This window comes from Balaenoptera borealis, assembly GCF_965194805.1.
Source record: "Balaenoptera borealis genome assembly, chromosome: X".
NCBI lineage: Eukaryota > Metazoa > Chordata > Mammalia > Artiodactyla > Balaenopteridae > Balaenoptera > Balaenoptera borealis.
This window is the reverse complement of record NC_138881.1, coordinates 128,558,929-128,578,192: the sequence shown is the minus strand read 5'-3', so window position 1 is coordinate 128,578,192 and position 19,264 is coordinate 128,558,929. Positions and strand designations below refer to the sequence as shown.

The following is a 19,264-nucleotide window of genomic DNA, read 5'->3' as shown; positions in this document are numbered from 1 at the left end:
GGCGGGGCGAGGCGGGGCCGGGCTTGCGGGGCAGAGCCCCAAGCGCGCGCGGGACGGCTGCACACTCTCATTGGCGGACGCGGCCCGGGGCGCTGGCGCGTCCGCGCGTGCGCCTTGGGCCTCTCCCCGCCTTCGGCGGCCAGGTCTAGGAGCGCCTGCGCAGCTCGCCGGGGCGGCTCGTAGCCTGTGGGCGTGGCCCGGCCGCGGTTCACTCTTCTTCGCTGAGGTTTTACCCGGACGGGAGCACCTGGGCACCTGCCTGAGCGCTCCTTGCTTCCTCGCTGACCATTGAAGGTGGCTGTCGGATCAGTCCCGATGGCAAAATGAAGACACATGTGAAGGCACATAGAGCTTGCACGTCCTTTGCCGCTTGTAATTCCCATCCAGCTAGAGCGGCACTGGCGATAGAAACAGGAGTGCGAGCCACTTGTGGACTTTTAAATTCTCCAGCAGCCACTTGGAAAAAAAAGTACAACGTTAAAAGTTAAATCGATTTTAATAACAAACTTTATTTAACGCAGCGATCCACAATATTATCATTTCAACATATAAGCAATACACAGCATTGTGAATGGCATATTTTACGCTCTTTTTGTGTTTTTTTCTGTACCAAGTCTTTACGGTGTGCGCTTTACGGTTACAGCACAGCTCGATTTCAGCTCCAAGACGGGGCTCCATGTGAACTGCTCGACAAAGCGGGCTCGTGGCTGCGGTACTGAACGGCCAAGCAAGTAGCGGCTCCCGGTTCAAGCCCTCTTCCCTCTTGTAGTAATAATAATAATGCTCTAACTTGATTTTTTTTTTGATTTTTTATACATAGCCAAAGTCCTCAATATCAACCAATCCACGAGCAGTTAATTACACTCCCCATAATTTTATAATGCTCCGTTGGTATATATTTGGCTAAATTTCAGGTACTCACTAATGGTTCTCCAACACTCCTCATCTGATCTGTTAGCAAATCCTCTCGGCCTTGCTTTCAAAAGATCCAGAATCTGGTAGTTTTTCACCACCCTCAATACTGACACTGGAGTCCATGCCATCACCATGGCTCTCCTACATTTTTCCACTCGCCTCCTGCACTTCCCCCCTGCTTCTGTTTTTTCCAACTATATTGTCTTCTCAACATAGCCCCTGGAAACAGCCATTAAATTGTGTCAGGCCATGTCCCTCCTCTGCTCAAAGCCCTTCAACGGCTTCCCATCTATAGTGAGATGAAGACTGGCTCCCCACTTCGCACCTAAACCCCTGGACCCTATGAAAACGAACTTACTTGAAAAAAGGGTCTTTGTAGAGGTACTGAAGTTAAGGATCTACAGATGAGGTCATCCTGGATGACTCAGGTGGGCCCCAAATCCAACGACAAGTATCCTTAGAAGAGAAGAAGGACACAGAAGAGGATAAGACCATGTAAAGATGGCGGCAGAGACTGCAGTGATTTTAGACTTTCAGCCTCTAGATCTGTGAGAGAATAAATGCCTGTTGTTTAAAGCTGCTCAGTACAAATGAACCTATTTACAAAAGAGAAATAGAGTCACAGATGTAGAAAACAAACATAGTTAAGGGGGGGGAAGGGGGAGGGATAAATTGGGAGACTGGCATTGACATATACACACTACCATATATAAAATAGATAACTAATAAGGACCTACTGTATAGCACAGGGAACTCTACTCAATACTCTGTAATGACCTATATGGGAAAAGAACCTAAAAAAGAATGGATAGATGTATATGTATAACTGAGTCACTTTGCTGTACAGCAGAAACTAACACAACATTGTAAATCAACTACACTCCAAGAAAAATTAATTATAAAAAATAAATAAATTTTTAAAAAAGTAAAGCCACCCAGTTTGGAGTAATTTGTTACAGCAACGTGAGCAAACTAATAAACCATCTCACTAAGAGTAAAAGCCAAGGTGCTGATGACGGCTGTCAGCGTCTGCCACCACTTCTCCTTCTGAGTCCACCTGCTTCCTCTCACGGCCGGACTCACGCCCATCCGGCCACACTGCCTCTGGCTGTGAAGACTCCTCCACAGGCAGACACCGTCCTCTTCAGGCTTTTGCACCTGCTCTTCCTTCTGCCTTCAGTGGGCCTTGTTTCTTGTCTGTCTCTTCACTAGAATGTTAGCCTTATGAAGCCAGGAAAGTCTGGTCTATTTTGTCCACTGCTATATACAGTAAGTACCCTACATATGAACCTTCAAGTTGCGTTGCCAAAGGAGGTAGGAGGTGTTGCCACGGAAACAGGCTTGCGCTCTCAGTGGGAAGGATGGGATCCTAGAGCAGCAGAGTCTAAGTGGTGGCACTAAATCTCATAGAAACGGGATGGGTATCAAAATAGGCAGCAGAGGGCTTCCCTGGTGGCGCAGTGGTTGAGAATCTGCCTGCCAATGCAGGGGACACGGGTTCGAGCCCTGGTCTGGGAAGATCCCACATGCCGCGGAGCAACTAGGCCCGTGAGCCACAATTACTGAGCCTGCGCGTCTGGAGCCTGTGCTCCGCAACGAGAGAGGCCGCGATAGTGAGAGACCCGCGCACCGCGATGAGGAGTGGCCCCCGCTTGCCACAACTGGAAGAAAGCCCTTGCACAGAAACGAAGACCCAACACAGCCATAAATAAATAAATAAATAAATTAAAAAAAAAAAAAATAGGCAGCAGAGCTGGCAGCTGGAATGAGAATGTTTTATCCCCAAGGATCTTCAGGGTGATGAATCATGGAATCCTATTAATAGGCCACCTGTAGTAGACCACCAACAACAAAAACTCTAGGTCTGGCGAATGGCAGCCTGCCTTGAATCACCACGATGGAAAATCATGGCCCCTCATCTAATTCCCGGACCCAGTCAATTCACAGACTCAGCCCTCAAGCAAAGGTGAGGCCAGGTACACATAGCACAGCTGTGTACTTTAAACCTTCCTCCAACTTTCAACTGTGGTCCACTGGTCGGAAATGGAGTCTTTAGGCTGCGGCTCTCTCCCTGTGGACCCCCTGTGGACCCCCTGTGGCTCTTTCCCTAGTTCCTGATCGCATAATTGGCAGCTGGATGAATTCCCACAGAGGCTTCCTGACTAGAGGACTGAGCACAACTATGGAAAAAGGGTCAAAAGAAAGCCCCAGTCACTGTCCCTTCAATTATCTGGCACATTACCATAATGAAGTCCCTGGGCATTGACTTGATCATCTCATTGTCCCCCAAATCATCATACTGGTCTGCCACATTAATGACGTCACGCTGACTGGACCTAGTGCATGGGCAGTAGCAAATATTTCACCACAGAGCGAAAGATAAGCCCCATAAAAATTCAGGGGCCCAAAACTTTCATGAAGTTTCTGGGCACCAGTGGACTGAAGCATATTGGCATTGTCCCTCCAAAGAGAAAAACAAGTTGCTGTACCTCGAACCCACTGTCACGAAGAAAGAAATACAATGCTTGGTGGGCCCCTTTCTGGGGGTGGCATACCCCATGTGGATGCTTTTATACCTTTGTCAAAAACCAGTTGGGTAAATTTATGTGGGTCTATTTCTGGCTTCTCTACTCCGTTCCATTTATCTATGTGTTTATTCCTCTACCAATATCACACTATCTTGATCACTGTAGTTATATAATGAGCCTTGAAATTGTGTACAGAGATTTATGTGTTGATCTTGTATCCTGCAACCCTGTAAAGCTCACTTATTAGTTATGGGAGTTTTTCATGTAGATTCCTTTGGATTTTCTATGAAGACAATTATATCACCTGCAAATGAAGACACTTTTAATTCTTCTTCCCAATCTGTGTGCCTTTTGTTTCTTTCTTTCTTTTTCTTTTTTTTCCTTATTGCTCTGGCTAGAACTTCCAACACTACGTTAAATAAGAGTAGTGAGAGCACATAGCCTTACCTTGTTCCCAACCATCGGGGAAATTGCCCAGTTTTTCACCATTTAAGTATGAAGTTAGTCATATGATGTTAGTCGTATGTCTTCCATAGATGTTCTTTAACAAGTTGAGGAAATTCCCCCCTATTCCTAGTTTTATGAGAGTTTTTGTCATGAATTGATATTGGGTTTGGCAAATGTTTGTTCTGCATCAATTGATATAATCATGTGACTTTTCCTCTTTTGCTTGTCAATATGGTGGATATCACTGATTGATTTTCATATACTGAATGAGCCTTGCATCTCTGGGATAAACCCCACCTGGTCATGGTGTATAATTCTTTTTGTTTGCAGATTTTACTTGTGAATTTTACATTATTGGCCTTTCACACACATGTATAGCTATCTCCTCATGTTTGTCCCTCATCCAGAAATTGGAGAAGAATTTTCTTTTCAAATTTTCTCTCTTTTCACAGAGAATAAGTTAGCTGCATGGCCACTTTGCCCCACATAACATAATTAAAATAGAAACTCTTCCTTAATAGTGGACATTTATTTTCATAAATCCTCCTAGTTACAAGATTTACAGTACTTAAAGAACTGCCAAACTAAACCTTTTTTTTTTTTTGGTTGGGGAGCCTTCCTCTTTTTTTTAAAAAAATGTTATTTATTCATTTATTTTATTGAAGGATAGTTGATTTACAATATCGTGTTAGTTTCAGATGTACAGCACAGTGATTCAGTTCTATATATATATATATATATATATATAATTTTTCAGATTCTTTTCCATTATAGGTTAATACAAGATATTGAATATAGTTCCCTGTGCTATACAGTAGGTCCTTGTTAGTTATCTATTTCAAACTAAACCTATTTTATTTTATTTTTTTAAACATCTTTATTGGAGTATAATTGCTTTACAATGGTGTGTTAGTTTCTGCTTTATAACAAAGTGAATCAGCTATACATATACATATATACCCATATCTCCTCCCTCTTGTGTCTCCCTCCCACCCTCCCTATCCCACCCTTCTAGGTGGTCACAAAAGCACTGAGCTGATCTCCCTGTGCTATGCAGCTGCTTCCCACTAGCTAGCTATTCTACATTTGGTAGTGTATGTAAGTCCATGCCACTCACTTCGTCCCAGCTTACCCTTCCCCCTCCGCTTGTCCTCAAGTCCATTCTCTACGTCTGCATCTTTATTCCTGTCCTGCCCCTAGGTTCTTCATAACCATTTGTTTTTTAGATTCCATATATATGTGTATTTGTTTTTCCTAAACCTATTTTAAATAAATGAGAAATGGGTAAGCCACAAAGGGAATCCAGGTTCTAAAAAACCACTTGCTATTCAAATTATCTAGTCTCCCCAGGCTGGAGTGCAAACAAGCCATCCTCTGACTCTCTGTCATCATCTCAGATGAATGGAACTTGATTGTTTCGACAATCATGGTGAACATCATGCTGGGCCATTACACCGAAGACATCATGCTTACTGCACCTGGTGGACGAGAGGTAGCAGAGATGCTTCGTTAGGACACCTGTATGCCAGAGTGTGGGAGACAAAGCCCATGAAAACTCAAGAGACTGACCCTTAGTGATGTTTTGAGATGGTCTGGACCATACTGGATATTCAGTAAGTTGCTGCACTTCATACCACCTACCACTCAGAAAGGGGCACGGCATTTGGTGGGGCTCTTCAGATTTTGTAGGCAACATATACGACATGAAATTGTGCCACCAGTGCTTCAGCAAGTAATCTGTAAGGTGACGTGTTTTTAGTGGAACCCCAGGCAAGGAAAGTCTCTGCGGCAGGTACTGGCCACTCGACGCACTGCAATGTTACACGGAGTTTTGGCAAGTCCTAAAAGGAGAAACAGACCGTGGATTCCTGGAGTTTTGAAGGAAATCATGCCCTCTACTGCCACCGTATTTTCCTTTTGATCAACCTCTGTGGCCCCTGCTGTGGGTGACACTCTTTCCCTTGACTCCCACGTGTAACCTCATAGGTCTGTTGGTCAGGGTCTCTGGAGGAAGCAAATGGGAGGCTCTGTGGGTTGAACGGAGGAGAATCTAATGGGGAGATTGTTTACGGAGGTTAAAGGAATCAGCAGGGGTGAGGTTGCCCTCCCGGGAGCTGCCATCAGTTGATGGGGTCACGGCCACTGTCACTGCCACTGCTAAGTACTCTGCCTGTCCACAGCAGAGACCCACACCGAGTGCCCAGTAAGGTAGCCTTCCCTGGGGGACAAGCCCACCACCTTGTGGCGACTGATGAAATCAGACCACATCTGTAGGGAAGGGGCCGCAATTTGTCCTCACTTGAATATGTACTTATCATGAGCTACCTTTCTGCTGGCATGGCCACCCGTAGACTTACTGTCCTGCATTCACTTTCACAATATTTCACATAACAGTGCTTCCGACCAAGGCAATCACTATAAGACACAAGACGTGTGCTACGTGCTGACACTGAGGGATTGCCCTGAAGCCTCTGGCCTGAGAGGATCGGTGCTGGTCAGTCTAATGAAGGCTCACTTCCTACACTAGTTGGGTGAAAAGACACTGAAAGGGGGAGGTGAGCTGGTGGCCACTATGTGGTGCTGTTTCTCCTTAGCCAGAATCCACGGGCCCACGAATCGAGAAGTGGGAAGGACTCCTCTCACCATCACACCTAATCATCTACTCCCAGGGTGGAGCAGCTTGGAGCTCTGTTGGTTTCCAAGGTAGGAATGCTTCAACCAGGACCCAAACGCTGGTTCCATCATACTGCAAGTTGATATTGCCATCTGGCCATTTAGGGTTCTTTATGCCACTGAACCACAGGTCTACTGAGCAGGCTTGGATGGTTGACATTGATTACCAAGTTGAAACAGGGTCACTGTTATACCATGGGATTGGGAAGGACTATGTCTTAAATCCAAGGGACCCTCTGGGGCATCTCCTACTACTGTCACGTCCAGGCAGAACCACTAAGGATTCAGGCTCAGTGGGAATAAAGGTTTGGTTGACTTACCAGGTAAAGAATTTTGACCAGCTGAGGCTGGAGAGCAAAAGGAGGACAGGGACGGTAGTGAAGAAGGAAGTTATAAAGACCAATGCAATTATGATCTCAAGGTCAGTTATAGAAAGGAGAATTGTAGTAGCTGTGTGTGCGTGTCTGTGTGTGTGTGTGTGTGTGTGTGTGTGTGTGTGTGTGTGGTGAACATATAAACTTTTCCCATATTCCTTCTCTCCAGATTTTATGTGTGTCAAATAAAGGCTGATAGAGGTTAGCTTTATGTTTTTCTTTAGGTTTTAGGATATTGAAGTGAGGTGGTGTCTGAACTAGAGATGGCTACGGTGACGGATGGGCCTTTTGGTGTCCCGTTTTAGGGAGTGCTTTTTAGTTTTGTAGGAGGGATAGGATAGCAGTATTATTTTGCCAGGAGTGAGTTGCTGTTGCTTTCAGCGCCCACGGACTCCCAATGCTGCAGCACTTCCATTGATTTTATAAGCACCTTCTTCCCTAAATTAAATCCCTTTCTGCTTGAAACACCTAGAGCAAACTCTGTTCCCTCCACTGAACCCTGACTGATTACAGAACAACACATGAACCCTACCATACAAGAGTCATCGCTCCGTGGAAATTTCAGATGTATGGTAGGAGGCTGAGAAGTCTTTTTGTAAGTCAAAGAAATGATGTGGCATTTGTTACTTCCAAGTGTCACTTCTAAGGGAGAGGCGTCACACCGAGGGAGAAGAGCACTACAGGTCAGGGAGCTGGCCAGGTGACGCCACACATCCCTCGGATTAGCATTGTGGACGCGGCCCCGAAGTTTGGTATCCGTGCTTTGCTGTTTATACAGTGTGTTCCTAAAGGGCAGAGTGCGCCCTGAAGGGCAGCACAGACAGGTCTGGCTGCCTCTCAGCTGAGTTCCTACTCGTGCGGCTTTGGAGGGTGATACGATCCTGTTTCTCAGTTTACTCACCTGCACAACTGAGATCATGGTCAGGCCCACTTGATAGTGTGTGTGGATCCAGGGAGCTAATGCCTGTTCGGTGGTGCGCATACTCACCGGCCCTGCAGCCGCAGGTCTGCGTGAGTGTCGTGTGCGTGGCAGTTACTTGCCGGGCTCAGCACACCGCCTGCACCATCATTCTTGGATCCATGTTTTAAAGGCTTCGGGTCAAAGAGACTGCAAACAGCACTTCCAGTTTTGAACCTTTTGATTCTGGATGATTTGGATTTAGTTTTGCTGCAGAGCTCATCCCCGGATAAAGAGATCTTCGGGGGAGGGGCACAGCAGAAGCAGTAATTTGCAAACCATCAAGTGGAAACGGGAAGTCAAGGGGCAGTTAGGCTTTTCTTTGTCCCTAAGCATTGACATCGCAGGTGCGGGGTCTAGGTTTCGGCTCTCGTGACCCCGAGGCCCGGGCACCAGACCTTCAGACGCGGCCGACCGCGGGCGGGGGCGAGGGCGGCGGGGGGCCGGCTCCAGCCCGCAGGGCTTTCCTGCCCGAGGCCGGGGTGGCGCCCGGCCCCTCCGGGCGGGGGTCGCGGGGCCGCGGGGGCGGCGCTGGGAGGGCGGGCGGGCTGCAGGCGCTGGGCCCGCCCCGCCGGCATCCCCGCCGACTTCCTCCCGCCGCGGGCGCCGGCCCAGCCGGAGGAAGCGCGGCACGATGAGCGCGGGCGACGCCGTGTGCACGGGCTGGCTCGTCAAGTCGCCCCCCGAGAGGAAGCTGCAGCGCTACGTGAGTAGGGGCGTCGCCGCGCGTCCTCGGGGCCCCGGGTGGCCGCGGGGTGGCCTCGGAGTGGCCCGGGAGCCCCGCGCTCGGGCTGCGGGCGAGGCCGGCGGACGGAAAGCGAGACCGCACGTCGAGCCGGAGCGCGCCGAGCCGACGGGAGGGAGGCGGGTGGGGCGAGCCCGGGCGCCCGTCTCGGTGCGGGAGCGGCCGGGGGGACCGCCCGAGAGAGCGGCCCTGTCGCCGTGCCGCGGCGGGGGAGAGGGACGGGGAGCCCGGGACGCGCCGCCTGCACGGGGCAGGCGCGGAGGCTCCGCTTTCCCGCGGGGCCGCGAGCACCGTCTTCCCGCGGAGGTGCCATCGGACACGACCGTCCGCAGCCTTCCTCGGGTTGTCGCTTCTCAGCTTCTCCTTTCTGCGGACACCGCTCTTTTCGAGAACCTCCGGGAACCATGGGCTTTTGCTAGGATGAGACAAGGGGCGCTCGGGAGAGCACACCTTAAATGTACGAGCCACAGCTCGAACATTCATTATGTCCACCCGCGTCCTCGGGACAAGGTCTTTACAACGTACAGCTGCTCAGACCCCTTTCTCCATTGACCCGGGACTACGCTAGTGTCCGTCTCTTGCGACTCTTTGCGAAGTTTTTTGCCGTTTGTTCCGCTGAGCAGCGTTTTAGAGGCATGTTCCACTTAGCGTGCAGATGCCATAGATGTAGACACACCTAGATTCTTCTGATTACTACCACTGTTTACCTTCATCATTCTTTTTGAGTCCCCGAGTCTATAAACACGAGGTCCACTATTTCTCAGCCTCTGAGTCACCCAGCTGCTTCGCTAACGGTGCATCTGCTTTGAAGACTCACTGATACTCAGGGTGAGGGTCTGTCACAGAGCAGCACTTGCAAAGCCAGCTCGAGGTAGCTTTCCTTGTTGCCCTTTGGAACGTGAGACATCTTAAATGTTTACTGCATATTGTCAGATGATGCAGGAAGGTGCTGAACCTGGAGTGCAAAGTTCGTGGCAGATTTTTTTCCAGTCCTGTTTTCTATCTTGTCCTGACCAGACTGGCTTAGGAAACTTTATTAGTACTTCATCCACCTCGGGAAGGCATGGGTGTCCACACTTGTTATTACATGTGCTTCGTTCTCTTGAGGTGCAATGGAGGTGTGGCAGGCGTGGACTTTGCACAGCTTGTAGGCGTGTGGGGCGTGTGATGGGGTGGTGAAGGAGGAGACTTAGGACACAAGACTACCTAGATGTCATCTTACCAACACTCCAAGACATAAACCTGGGCCTCTCAGGCTAAGGTTGGGAACTTTTTATAATGAGGGACATAGTCGTTTCGGCAGTCGATGCTCTTTGGTTGAAAGGAGTCCCTGAAACACCCCCCAAAGTCAGTTTCCGCTCGTCTCTTAAGTTCTGCAGGAATCCCGTATTGCCACTAGATGGCGATCATTTGTCAGTGCTCACAAGCCGCTTTTCACTCAGATCTGTCGGGAGTGCTCATTCCGTCTTCCTTTTAATTGAGCATCAGCTCTGAACCAGGCCCTAGGCCAGTGGCTAGAGAGAGCAAAAGAGGCTTGATCCCTGTCCTCAAGAAGTCCAGAGTCTCACACCTGTTACACAATGACATAGCGAAACTACTCAGTGGCACAACTAGGGCAATAACTTAGTTCTTTGCGCTGCCAGCCAAGTAGCTCTCTGTTAATGTTTGTGAACCACAGATGGAAGCTAAGTCTGTATTTAGGTAAGTCCTTCAGTCGGAGGTAAGCTTGTGTTTCATTCTCGAATCTATGAAAGAAAGAAAGTTAGTTTTATCACTGCTCTTTAAAATTTAAATTTAACTATAGTTAATTTACAATATTGTGTTACTTTCAGCTGTATACCTTCAGATTTTTTTCATTATAGGTTATTACAAGATATTGAATATAGTTCCCTGTGTCATACAGTAGGTCTTTGTTGTTTATCTATTTTATATATAGTGGTGTGTATTTACTAATCCTGAACTCCTAACTTATCCCCTACCCTTCCCCTTTGGTAATCATAAGTTTGTTTTCTATGGCTGTGAGTCTATTTCTGTTTTGTAAGTTCATTTGTATTTTTTTTTTTAGATTCCACATATAAGTAAAATCATATGGTATTTGGCCTTCTCTGACTTACTTCACTTAGTATGATAATCTCTAGGTCCATCCATGTTGCTGCAAATATTTCATTCTTTTTTACGGCCGAGTAATATTCTATTGTAGATATATGTACCACAACTTCTTTATCCATTCCTCTGTCAATGGACATTTAGGTTGTTTCCATGTCTTGGCTACTGTGAATAGTGCTGCTATGAACTTTGGGGTGCGTGTATCTTTTTGAATTAGACTTTTCATCGTTTCCAGATATATGCCCAGGAGTGGGATTGCTGGATCATATAGTAGCTCTAATTCTACTTTCTTAAGGAGCCTCCATACTGTTCTCCATAGTGGCTGCACCAGTCTACATTTCCACCAACAGTGTAGGAGGGTTCCCTTTTCTCCACACCCTCTCCAGCATTTATTGTTTGTAGACTTTTTGCCATTCTGACAGGTGAATTACTGCTCTTTTAAAAGATAGTTGATTCTTTTCTGTTTTTTGTTTCACAAATATACAAACTTATTCTTATAAACAGCCAAATGATCTAGGAATAAATACAGTAAAAGGTGAAAGACCCGCTTTAATTTTCCCCACATCCTACTCTTCCTGTGCACCCCTCCTCATTCCCTTCCACGCCCCTCCCTAGGGATGACAACTGTTAGAAGTTTGGTTAGTGTTATTCTTTAAAAATTTCGAAGAAGATACAATTTTCTTTTTGCACAAATGAGATCATACTATACAAACTGTCCTGCGATTTTCTTTTTTCACAACAATCCTGGACATCTTTCCAAGTTAGTACATATAGATTTGCTTCATTCTTTGAAACCATTGCCTAACATTCCTGGTCATAGACGTAACATATTTTAACAATTTCTCTGTTGATGAACAGTTATCTTGCTTTTATTTTCTCAACTTTAAAGAATGCTGTAACAGTGATGATAATAAAATTATAATAATTCACATTTATTGAGTGGCTGTATGTGCCAGGCACTGCACTAAGGACTTTACTTGAATTATCTCATTTAGTCTTCAAAACAACACTAAGATCCAGGTACTGCTTTTATCTCTGCATACAAGTTCTTTGTTGGATATATAATTTGCAAATATTTTCTACCAGGCTATAGTTTGTCTTTTCTTTCTCTTTACAGTATCTTTTATAGAACAGAGATTTTAAAGTTTTGATTAAGTCCAATTTGTCCATTTTTCTTTTGTGGATCATGTTTACTGTCAAATCTAAGAACTCTTGCCTAACCCTAGATCCTGAAGATTTTCTCCTGTGTTTTTTTTCCTAAAAAATGTATAGTTTTACACTTTAGACCAATGATTCATTTGGGTTAAAAATTGTGTACAAGGTGTAACATTTATGTTGTGACTCATTTTCTTGCAAACCAATTACATTTATTGAACAAACTGTCTTAATTCCATTGAATTACTTTTGCAGCTTTGTTAAAAATCAATTGGTCATTTTTAAAATAATTAATTAATTAATTTATTTTTGGCTGTGTTGGGTCTTCGTTTCTGTGTGAGGGCTTTCTCTAGTTGTGGCGAGCGGGGGCTACTCTTCATCGCGGTGCGCGGGCCTCTCACTATCGCGGCCTCTCTTGTTGCAGAGCACAGGCTCCAGACACAAAGGCTCAGTAGTTGTGGCTCACGGGCCTAGTTGCTCCGCGGCATGTGGGATCCTCCCAGACCAGGGCTCGAACCCGTGTCCCCTGCATTGGCAGGCAGATTCTCAACCACTGTGCCACCAGGGGAAGCCCCAATTGGTCATATTTATGTAAGTCTATTTCTGTGTTCTCTAGTCTGTTCCCTTTATGTCTTTGTTCATCTTTATGCTAACACCATGCTGTTTTGATGACAAGAACTTTATAATAATTCTTGAAATCAGGCAGTTTTAGCCCTCCAACTTTGTTTATCTTTTCGGAGTTGTTTTGGCTATTGTTGGTCGTTTGCTTTTCCATACCAGTTTTAGAATTCGTTTGTCAGTTGATTTTTGTTTATTAACCTTGTATCCTGCAACTTTGCTAAACTCACTTATTTATAGCTTGAACTTTCAATACTATCAATATTGTATAAAAATGATGAGAACAGACATCCTTGATTTTTCTTGATCTAAGGGGGAAAGCATTTAGTCTTTCACCTTTTAAGCACATTAGCCGTAGGCTTTTTGTGGGTGCCTTTTCTCAGGCCGAAGTTCCCTTGTATTGCTAGTTTGCTGAAACTTTTTATCGTGAATTGGATTTGTTAAGTGCCTTTCTTGCATGTGTAAAAATAATAATATGCTTTTTCTTCGTTTTTTTTTTTTTGTCTGTTACTATGGTGAATTATTCTGATTGATTTTTGTATCTGGAGCCAGCTTTGAGTTCCTGGGATAAACTTCACTTGGTTGTGATGTTTTATCCTTTTCATGTTATTGGGTTTTTTAAAATAAATTTATTTTATTTTTGGCTGCGTTGGGTCTTCATTGCTGCACGCGGGCTTTTCTCTGGTTGCGGCGAATGGGGGCTACTCTTCATTGCGGTGCAAAGGCTTCTCATTGCGGTGGCTTCTCTTGTTGGGAGCATGGGCTCTAGGCACGTGGGCTTCAGTAGCTGTGGCACGCAGGCTCAGTAGTTGTGGCTCATGGGCTCTAGAGCACAGGCTCAGTAGTTGTGGTGCATGGGCTTAGTTGCTCCACAGCATGTGGGATCTTCCCGGATCAGGGTTCGAACCCGTGTCTCCTGCATTGGCAGGTGGATTCTTAACTACTGCACCACCAGGGAAGCCCCTTTTCATGTATTGCTGGATTTAATTTGCTAATATTTTGCTGAGGGTATTTGTGACTTTGTTCATGAGGGATATTGGTCTGTAGTTTTTCTTTTTTGTACTATCTTTCTCTGGTTTTGACATTAGCATAATGCTGGTAACCACTACTCTCTTCTCTGTATCTATGTGTTTGTTTTTGTATGTTTTGTTTGATTTGTTTATTGTATTCCACATATGAGTGAAATCATATGGTATTTGGTATTTGTCTTTCACTTATTTCACTTAGCATAATACCCTCTAGGGCCATCCGTGTTGTTGCAAATGGCAAGATTTCGGTCTTTTTCATGGCTGAGTAATATTCCATTGTGTATGTATACACATCTTTATCCATTCATCCATCAATGGGCACTTAGGTTGTTTCCAAATCCTGCCTGTTGTAAAGAATGCTGCAATGAATATAGGGGTGCAGATACCTTTTCTAACTAGTGTTTTCATGTTCTTCAGTTAGTATTTATACTCACTGTATTTTACAAATAGTTAATCAATTGATTCAACACCATTTGTTGAAGAGTCCTTCCTCTATATAAATTTTCATTATATGTTGCCAGAGAGAGTGTATTTTTAAGGAATATATGCATATGATTCAAAATCAAAGCATATTAAAGTATATACAGTGAAAAGTAAGTTTCCCCCTCCAGCTGCAAGCATTGTGGATTTTCCTTCCAGATATATTCCATGCGTATACAAGCATATATTTTGAACAAATGGTAGTGTACTATATTCACTATTTTATAACCCGCTTTCTTAATATATTTTGGGGATTGTTCCATATCAGCACATAGAGATCTTTCTCATTATCTTTAACAACTTCATAATATTTCACTGTGTGGAGCTACTATGATAGACCTTTTCTTGTTTCCAGTCCCATGCTACTATAAACAATGCTGCCGTGAATATCTTTGTACATTGGTCTGTGGAGTCATGTGCAATTAATTCTGCTTGTAAAAAAATGCTTAGAAGTGGAATTTCTTAGTCGAAGTGTATGTGAATGTAAAATGCCAATAGATATCAAAGTGCTTGTCTCTCTGCAACGCCCCAAATATATAGTGTATTATCAAACGTTTTGATCTTTTTAAAGTCAATAGTTGATAAATGGTATTTTATTTTAATTGAATTTCTTTATATGAGTGAGGTTGAGCATCTTTTCATGTACAAAAGACATTTGTATTTATGTTTGCACAGCATGATTTTAATTGCAACCTAAGTCTTCAATCCTTTCATGGGTCTGTTTTGGGGCAGTTTTGTTCAGTTGCTTCTTCTGTTTTTATCTCAGCTTTTAAACTGTTATTGAATAAGTATCACACTTACATGATTCAAATATGAAAAACCTCACCCTCACCTCTGTCTTCATCCATCTTAATTGCCCTTAGCCCTCAAGTAACTATTTCTCTTAGTTTTTTCCTTCACACTTCCAGTATTTCTTTCTATAAATACGAGGACATATGTACATAGCTTCTCATCCTCCACTTTCTTACACAATATCCCATTCTATATCTTAGTCTGTTCATTTAAGAAGACATACAGACAAGCACAGGGAACTCTACTCAGAGATCTGTGGTGACCTAAATGGGAAGTAAATCTAAAAAACAGGGGACATATGTATACATATAGCTGATTCACCTTGCTGTACAGCAGAAGATAACACAAAATTGTAAAGCAGCCATACTCCAATAAAAAAAAAAAAAGAAGACATACAGACAGCCAACAAGCACATGAGAAGATGCTCAACATCACTAATCATCAGGGAAAAGCAAATCAAAACCGCAGTGAGATATCCCCTCACACCTGTCAGAATGGCCTTCATCAAAAGACAAGAGATAAGTGTTGGTGAGGGTGTGGAGAAAAGGGAAGCCTCCTGCACTGTTGGTGAGAATGTAAATTGGTGCAGCCACTATGGAGAACAGTATGGAGATTCCCCCCCAAATTAAAAATAGAACACCATATGATCAACCAATTCCACTTCTGGATATTTATCCAAAGAAAACGAAAACACTAACTTGAAAAGATATCTGCACCCCCATGTTCATTGCAGCATTATTTACAATATTCAAGGTGGGTGTGGAAGCAACCTAAGTGCCCATCAACAGATGAATGGATAAAGATGTGGTACATACATATACATACAATGGGATATTACTCAGCCATAAGAAAGAATGACATCTTGCCCTTTGCAGCAACAAGGATGGAACTTGAGGGCATTATGCTTAGTGAAGTAAGTCAGATAGGGAAAGACAAATGCCATGTGATCTCACTTTTATGTAAAATCTTAAAAAACAAAAAAGTTGAACAGGAACTCAAAGATACAGAGAACAGATTGGTGGGGGATGCTGGTTGGGGGGTGAAATGGGAGAAGGTGGGCCAAAGGTCCAGACTCGCAGTTATAAAATAAATAAGTCCTAAGGATATAATATACAACATCCCGACTATAGCTAGTAACACTGAATTGTATACATGAAAGTTGCTAAGAGAGTAGATCTTGAAAATTCTCAAACAAAAATTTTGTTCTAGAATTCTGCCCATGTCAGTGACCAGAGATCTTCACTATTTTTGACAGCTGTACAGTGTCCTGCTGTGTGGCTGTAGCGTGTTTATTCAACCAGTTCCCTATTTTGGACACCTGAGTTGTTTCCACTCTTTTGATTTTACAACCATTGCCACAACTAGTAGCATGGTATATGTGACATTTTGCACTTGTGCAGGTATATCTGTATGATTCCCAGAGCTGGGATTGCTGGGGCCATGAATCTATAAATTTAGTAGACATTAATGAATGTTCCATTTTGCATTCCTTCCAGCATGTGTTGTTCAACTTTGGGATTTTTGCCATCTGATAGGTGAGAAATGGTATTTCTGTGTCGTTTTAATTTGCAGTTCTTTTATTCAGAGGGAGGTTGAACATTTCTTGACATGTTTATTTTCCTGTGTGCTCTTTCTCCATTGTTGGTCTTTTTAGTCACAATTTCTGAGAGGTGATTAGTCCTTTGTGAGAAGAGATATGTATACATTTCCCCGGTTTGTCACTTGTATTTTGACTCTGCTTATGTTATTTGTGTGTGTGTGTGTGCAAAAGATAAAAGTGTATCTAGTAGAATGTGTCAATATTTTCTTTTACAGCTTCTGGATTCTCAGTCAGATTTAGGAAGGCCTTTTCCCCTCCCTGGTTTTTAAAGGAATTCACCTGTGGTTTCTTCTGGTGCTTGTATGGTTTTGTTTGTTTGTTTTTAATTTATTTATTTTATTTATCTATTTTTTGGCTGTGTTGGGTCTTCGTTGCTGTGCGCGGGCTTTCTCTAGTTGCGGTGAGCAGGGGCTACCCTTCGTTGCGGTGTGCGGGCCTCTCATTGCGGTGGCTTCTCTTGTGGAGCACGGGCTCTAGAGCGCAGGCTCAGTAGTTGTGGCGCATGGGCTTAGTTGCTCCGTGGCACGTGGGATCTTCCCGGACCAGGGCTCGAACCCGTGTCCCCTGCATTGGCAGGCGGATTCTTAACCACTGCGCCACCAGGGAAGTCCCTTGTTTTGTTTTATTCATTTTTTTCCCTGAGTGTTCAGGTATATTGAGGGCATGGGGGTCTACAGGGGGGACCCAAGTGCCTGCAGGTGGCCGGGGATGGGGTCTCCAAAACCTGGGTTGACTTGAAAGCGTGACCCTCAGCTCCATCCCACCAAGCCTTTGGGTGTGGCCCCATCAGGGCAGCGACTTTGCACATTTCTCACCCTTCAGGCAAGGCCCACGGCCATTCTTCCCCAGGGAGGTCACCTGCTCAACGCTTAGGGCACTTGGGTGCCGAGTCTGGGGCAGGCAGCTGGATGGCAGCAGACAGGAGCCCCGGACTGTGTGTTTTGTTTTTTACATTGAGATTTGGGATCCATTTGGAGTTTATCCTGGTGCAGATGTAAGGAATGGATCCGACTTTATTTTTTTCCAAATGGCTGTACAGTTTTGCCAGCACTACTTATTAAAAAGTTCATCTGTATCCCCACTGATTTGAGATACTGCCCTTCTTTATCATATATGAAATTCCCACATTTATTTCTGGTTCAATTTCTGGTTCAACTTCCATTGGTCCCTCTGTCAATTCATGTGCCATTATTAAGCTGTTTTCATTATAGAGGTTTTACAGTTGATTTGAATAGTGAGTGATATGGCTAGTCCCCCTTTATTGTTCTTTTTTTGGAGTTTTTAGAGTTATAGAGTTTTAAGAGTTTTTAGAGTTTAGTTTGGCTAGTTTTGATTTAATTTTCCCACATGAACTTGAGAATCGGCTTGCTTAATTTCAAAACAAAACCTGTTATTATTGGGGAGGAGGGTTAAGTTAGATTTTTAAATTAACTTAGAACTGACATTATGGTGTGGAGCCTTTCTATCCAAGTCAGCTTTTATGTCTTACAGGAGTATTTCCAAGTTTTTTTCACATTGGTCTTTACACAATTCTTATTAGGCTTATGCCTGTTTGGGGTTTTTTGTTTGTTTGTTTGTATTCATAGGGCTATTGGTTTCTGTCTTCACCTGAATTCCTTAGAAAACAGAACTTGAGCCAAGGCTTATTTGCCAAGGCTTTGTTGGGGTTGTAATCTCAATGCAGTGAGAGTGATGGGAAAAGGGAAAAAAGGAAAGAACATGCAAATTCGTGTGTTACTGAGTTGGCCATGATTTCATGAGAAAACACAGCCACTGGTTGGGTCATTTGGATGGATTTGGACAGGCTCTGTAGAACCAATTCACCTTGAAACTGTCTTTTGCAACAAAGAAGGGAGATAAATGTATCTGCCAGTTCCCTTACGGCTCCTGTTTCTCAGTGTCTTTTGGGGCAGCCACTGGGAAAGCCAGTGTTTTTTGGCCTGGTGTCTCATCTGAATCCAGAAGTGGTGGAAGGAACTGGAGTATTTGAGGGTTCACTGGCTCGGGTCTGGGAAGGGTGGGAGGGTCTCTCAGCAGAGACCATGGCTCCCCACTGAGTGAGCAGCTGGGCCTGGAAGGCAGGTGGCGCCAAGATGCACAAAATTGGGTCCAATATAATTCCAACATATTAATATTCTATCCTCTTACCTTTGAATTCTCTTACTTTTTGTAGTAGTTTTTCAGTTGATTCTTCTTTGGGGATTTCCTGTGTATACAATCATGTCATCCAAAAAAGAAAGAGTTTATTTATTTTTATTTTTTTTTTATTTGCCTGCGCCAGGTCTTAGTTGCAGCAGGCGGGATCTTTTAGTTGCGGCATGTGGGCTCTTTAGTTGTGGCGTGCAGGATCTAGTTCTCCGACTGGGGATGGAACCTGGGCCCCGTGCATTGGGAGCTTGGAGCTTAGCCACTGGACCACCAGGGAAGTCCCCAAAATAGAAAGAGTTTTACCACTTCCTTTTTCAATTCTTATGTATCTTGTTTTTTTTCCTCTTGTCCAAATGTGTTGGTTAACACCCCAATGTGAAACAGTAGTATTGACAATGGGCAAGCTTATTTTGATCTTGACTTTAATAGGCATGCCTTCAATGTTTTCCTATTAAGAAAAATATTAGAAGTTTATACCAATTGAACAACAAATCCCCATTTTCTTCTCCCTCTGTCCCCCAGTGACCACCATCCAATTCTCTGCTTCTATGAGTTTGACTGCTCTAGGGACCTCATATAAGTGGAATCATGCAGTATTTGTCCATTTGTGTCTGGCTTATCTCACTTAACATAATGTCCTCCAGGTTTATCCATATGTCACAAATGGCAGGATTGCCTTTTTTTTAAGGCTTAATAA

The 19,264-nt window shown here is 44.2% G+C and overlaps 1 protein-coding gene across 4 annotated transcripts in view; it reads left to right on the top strand.

Moving 5' to 3' along the window:
* The first annotated feature begins 8,482 nt into the window (after positions 1-8,482).
* GAB3 (GRB2 associated binding protein 3) overlaps positions 8,483-19,264 on the top strand; it is a 61,278-nt gene continuing 50,496 nt past the window's right edge. For all 4 annotated transcript variants that reach the window (XR_014239454.1, XR_014239455.1, XM_082376273.1 and 1 more), the window contains exon 1: positions 8,483-8,601. Coding sequence is in view for 2 of the 4 variants with exons in the window: in XM_082376273.1 (XP_082232399.1) it covers positions 8,530-8,601 (72 nt within the window). In the remaining 2 variants the exon portion in view is untranslated. The remainder of the gene's footprint in view (positions 8,602-19,264) is intronic.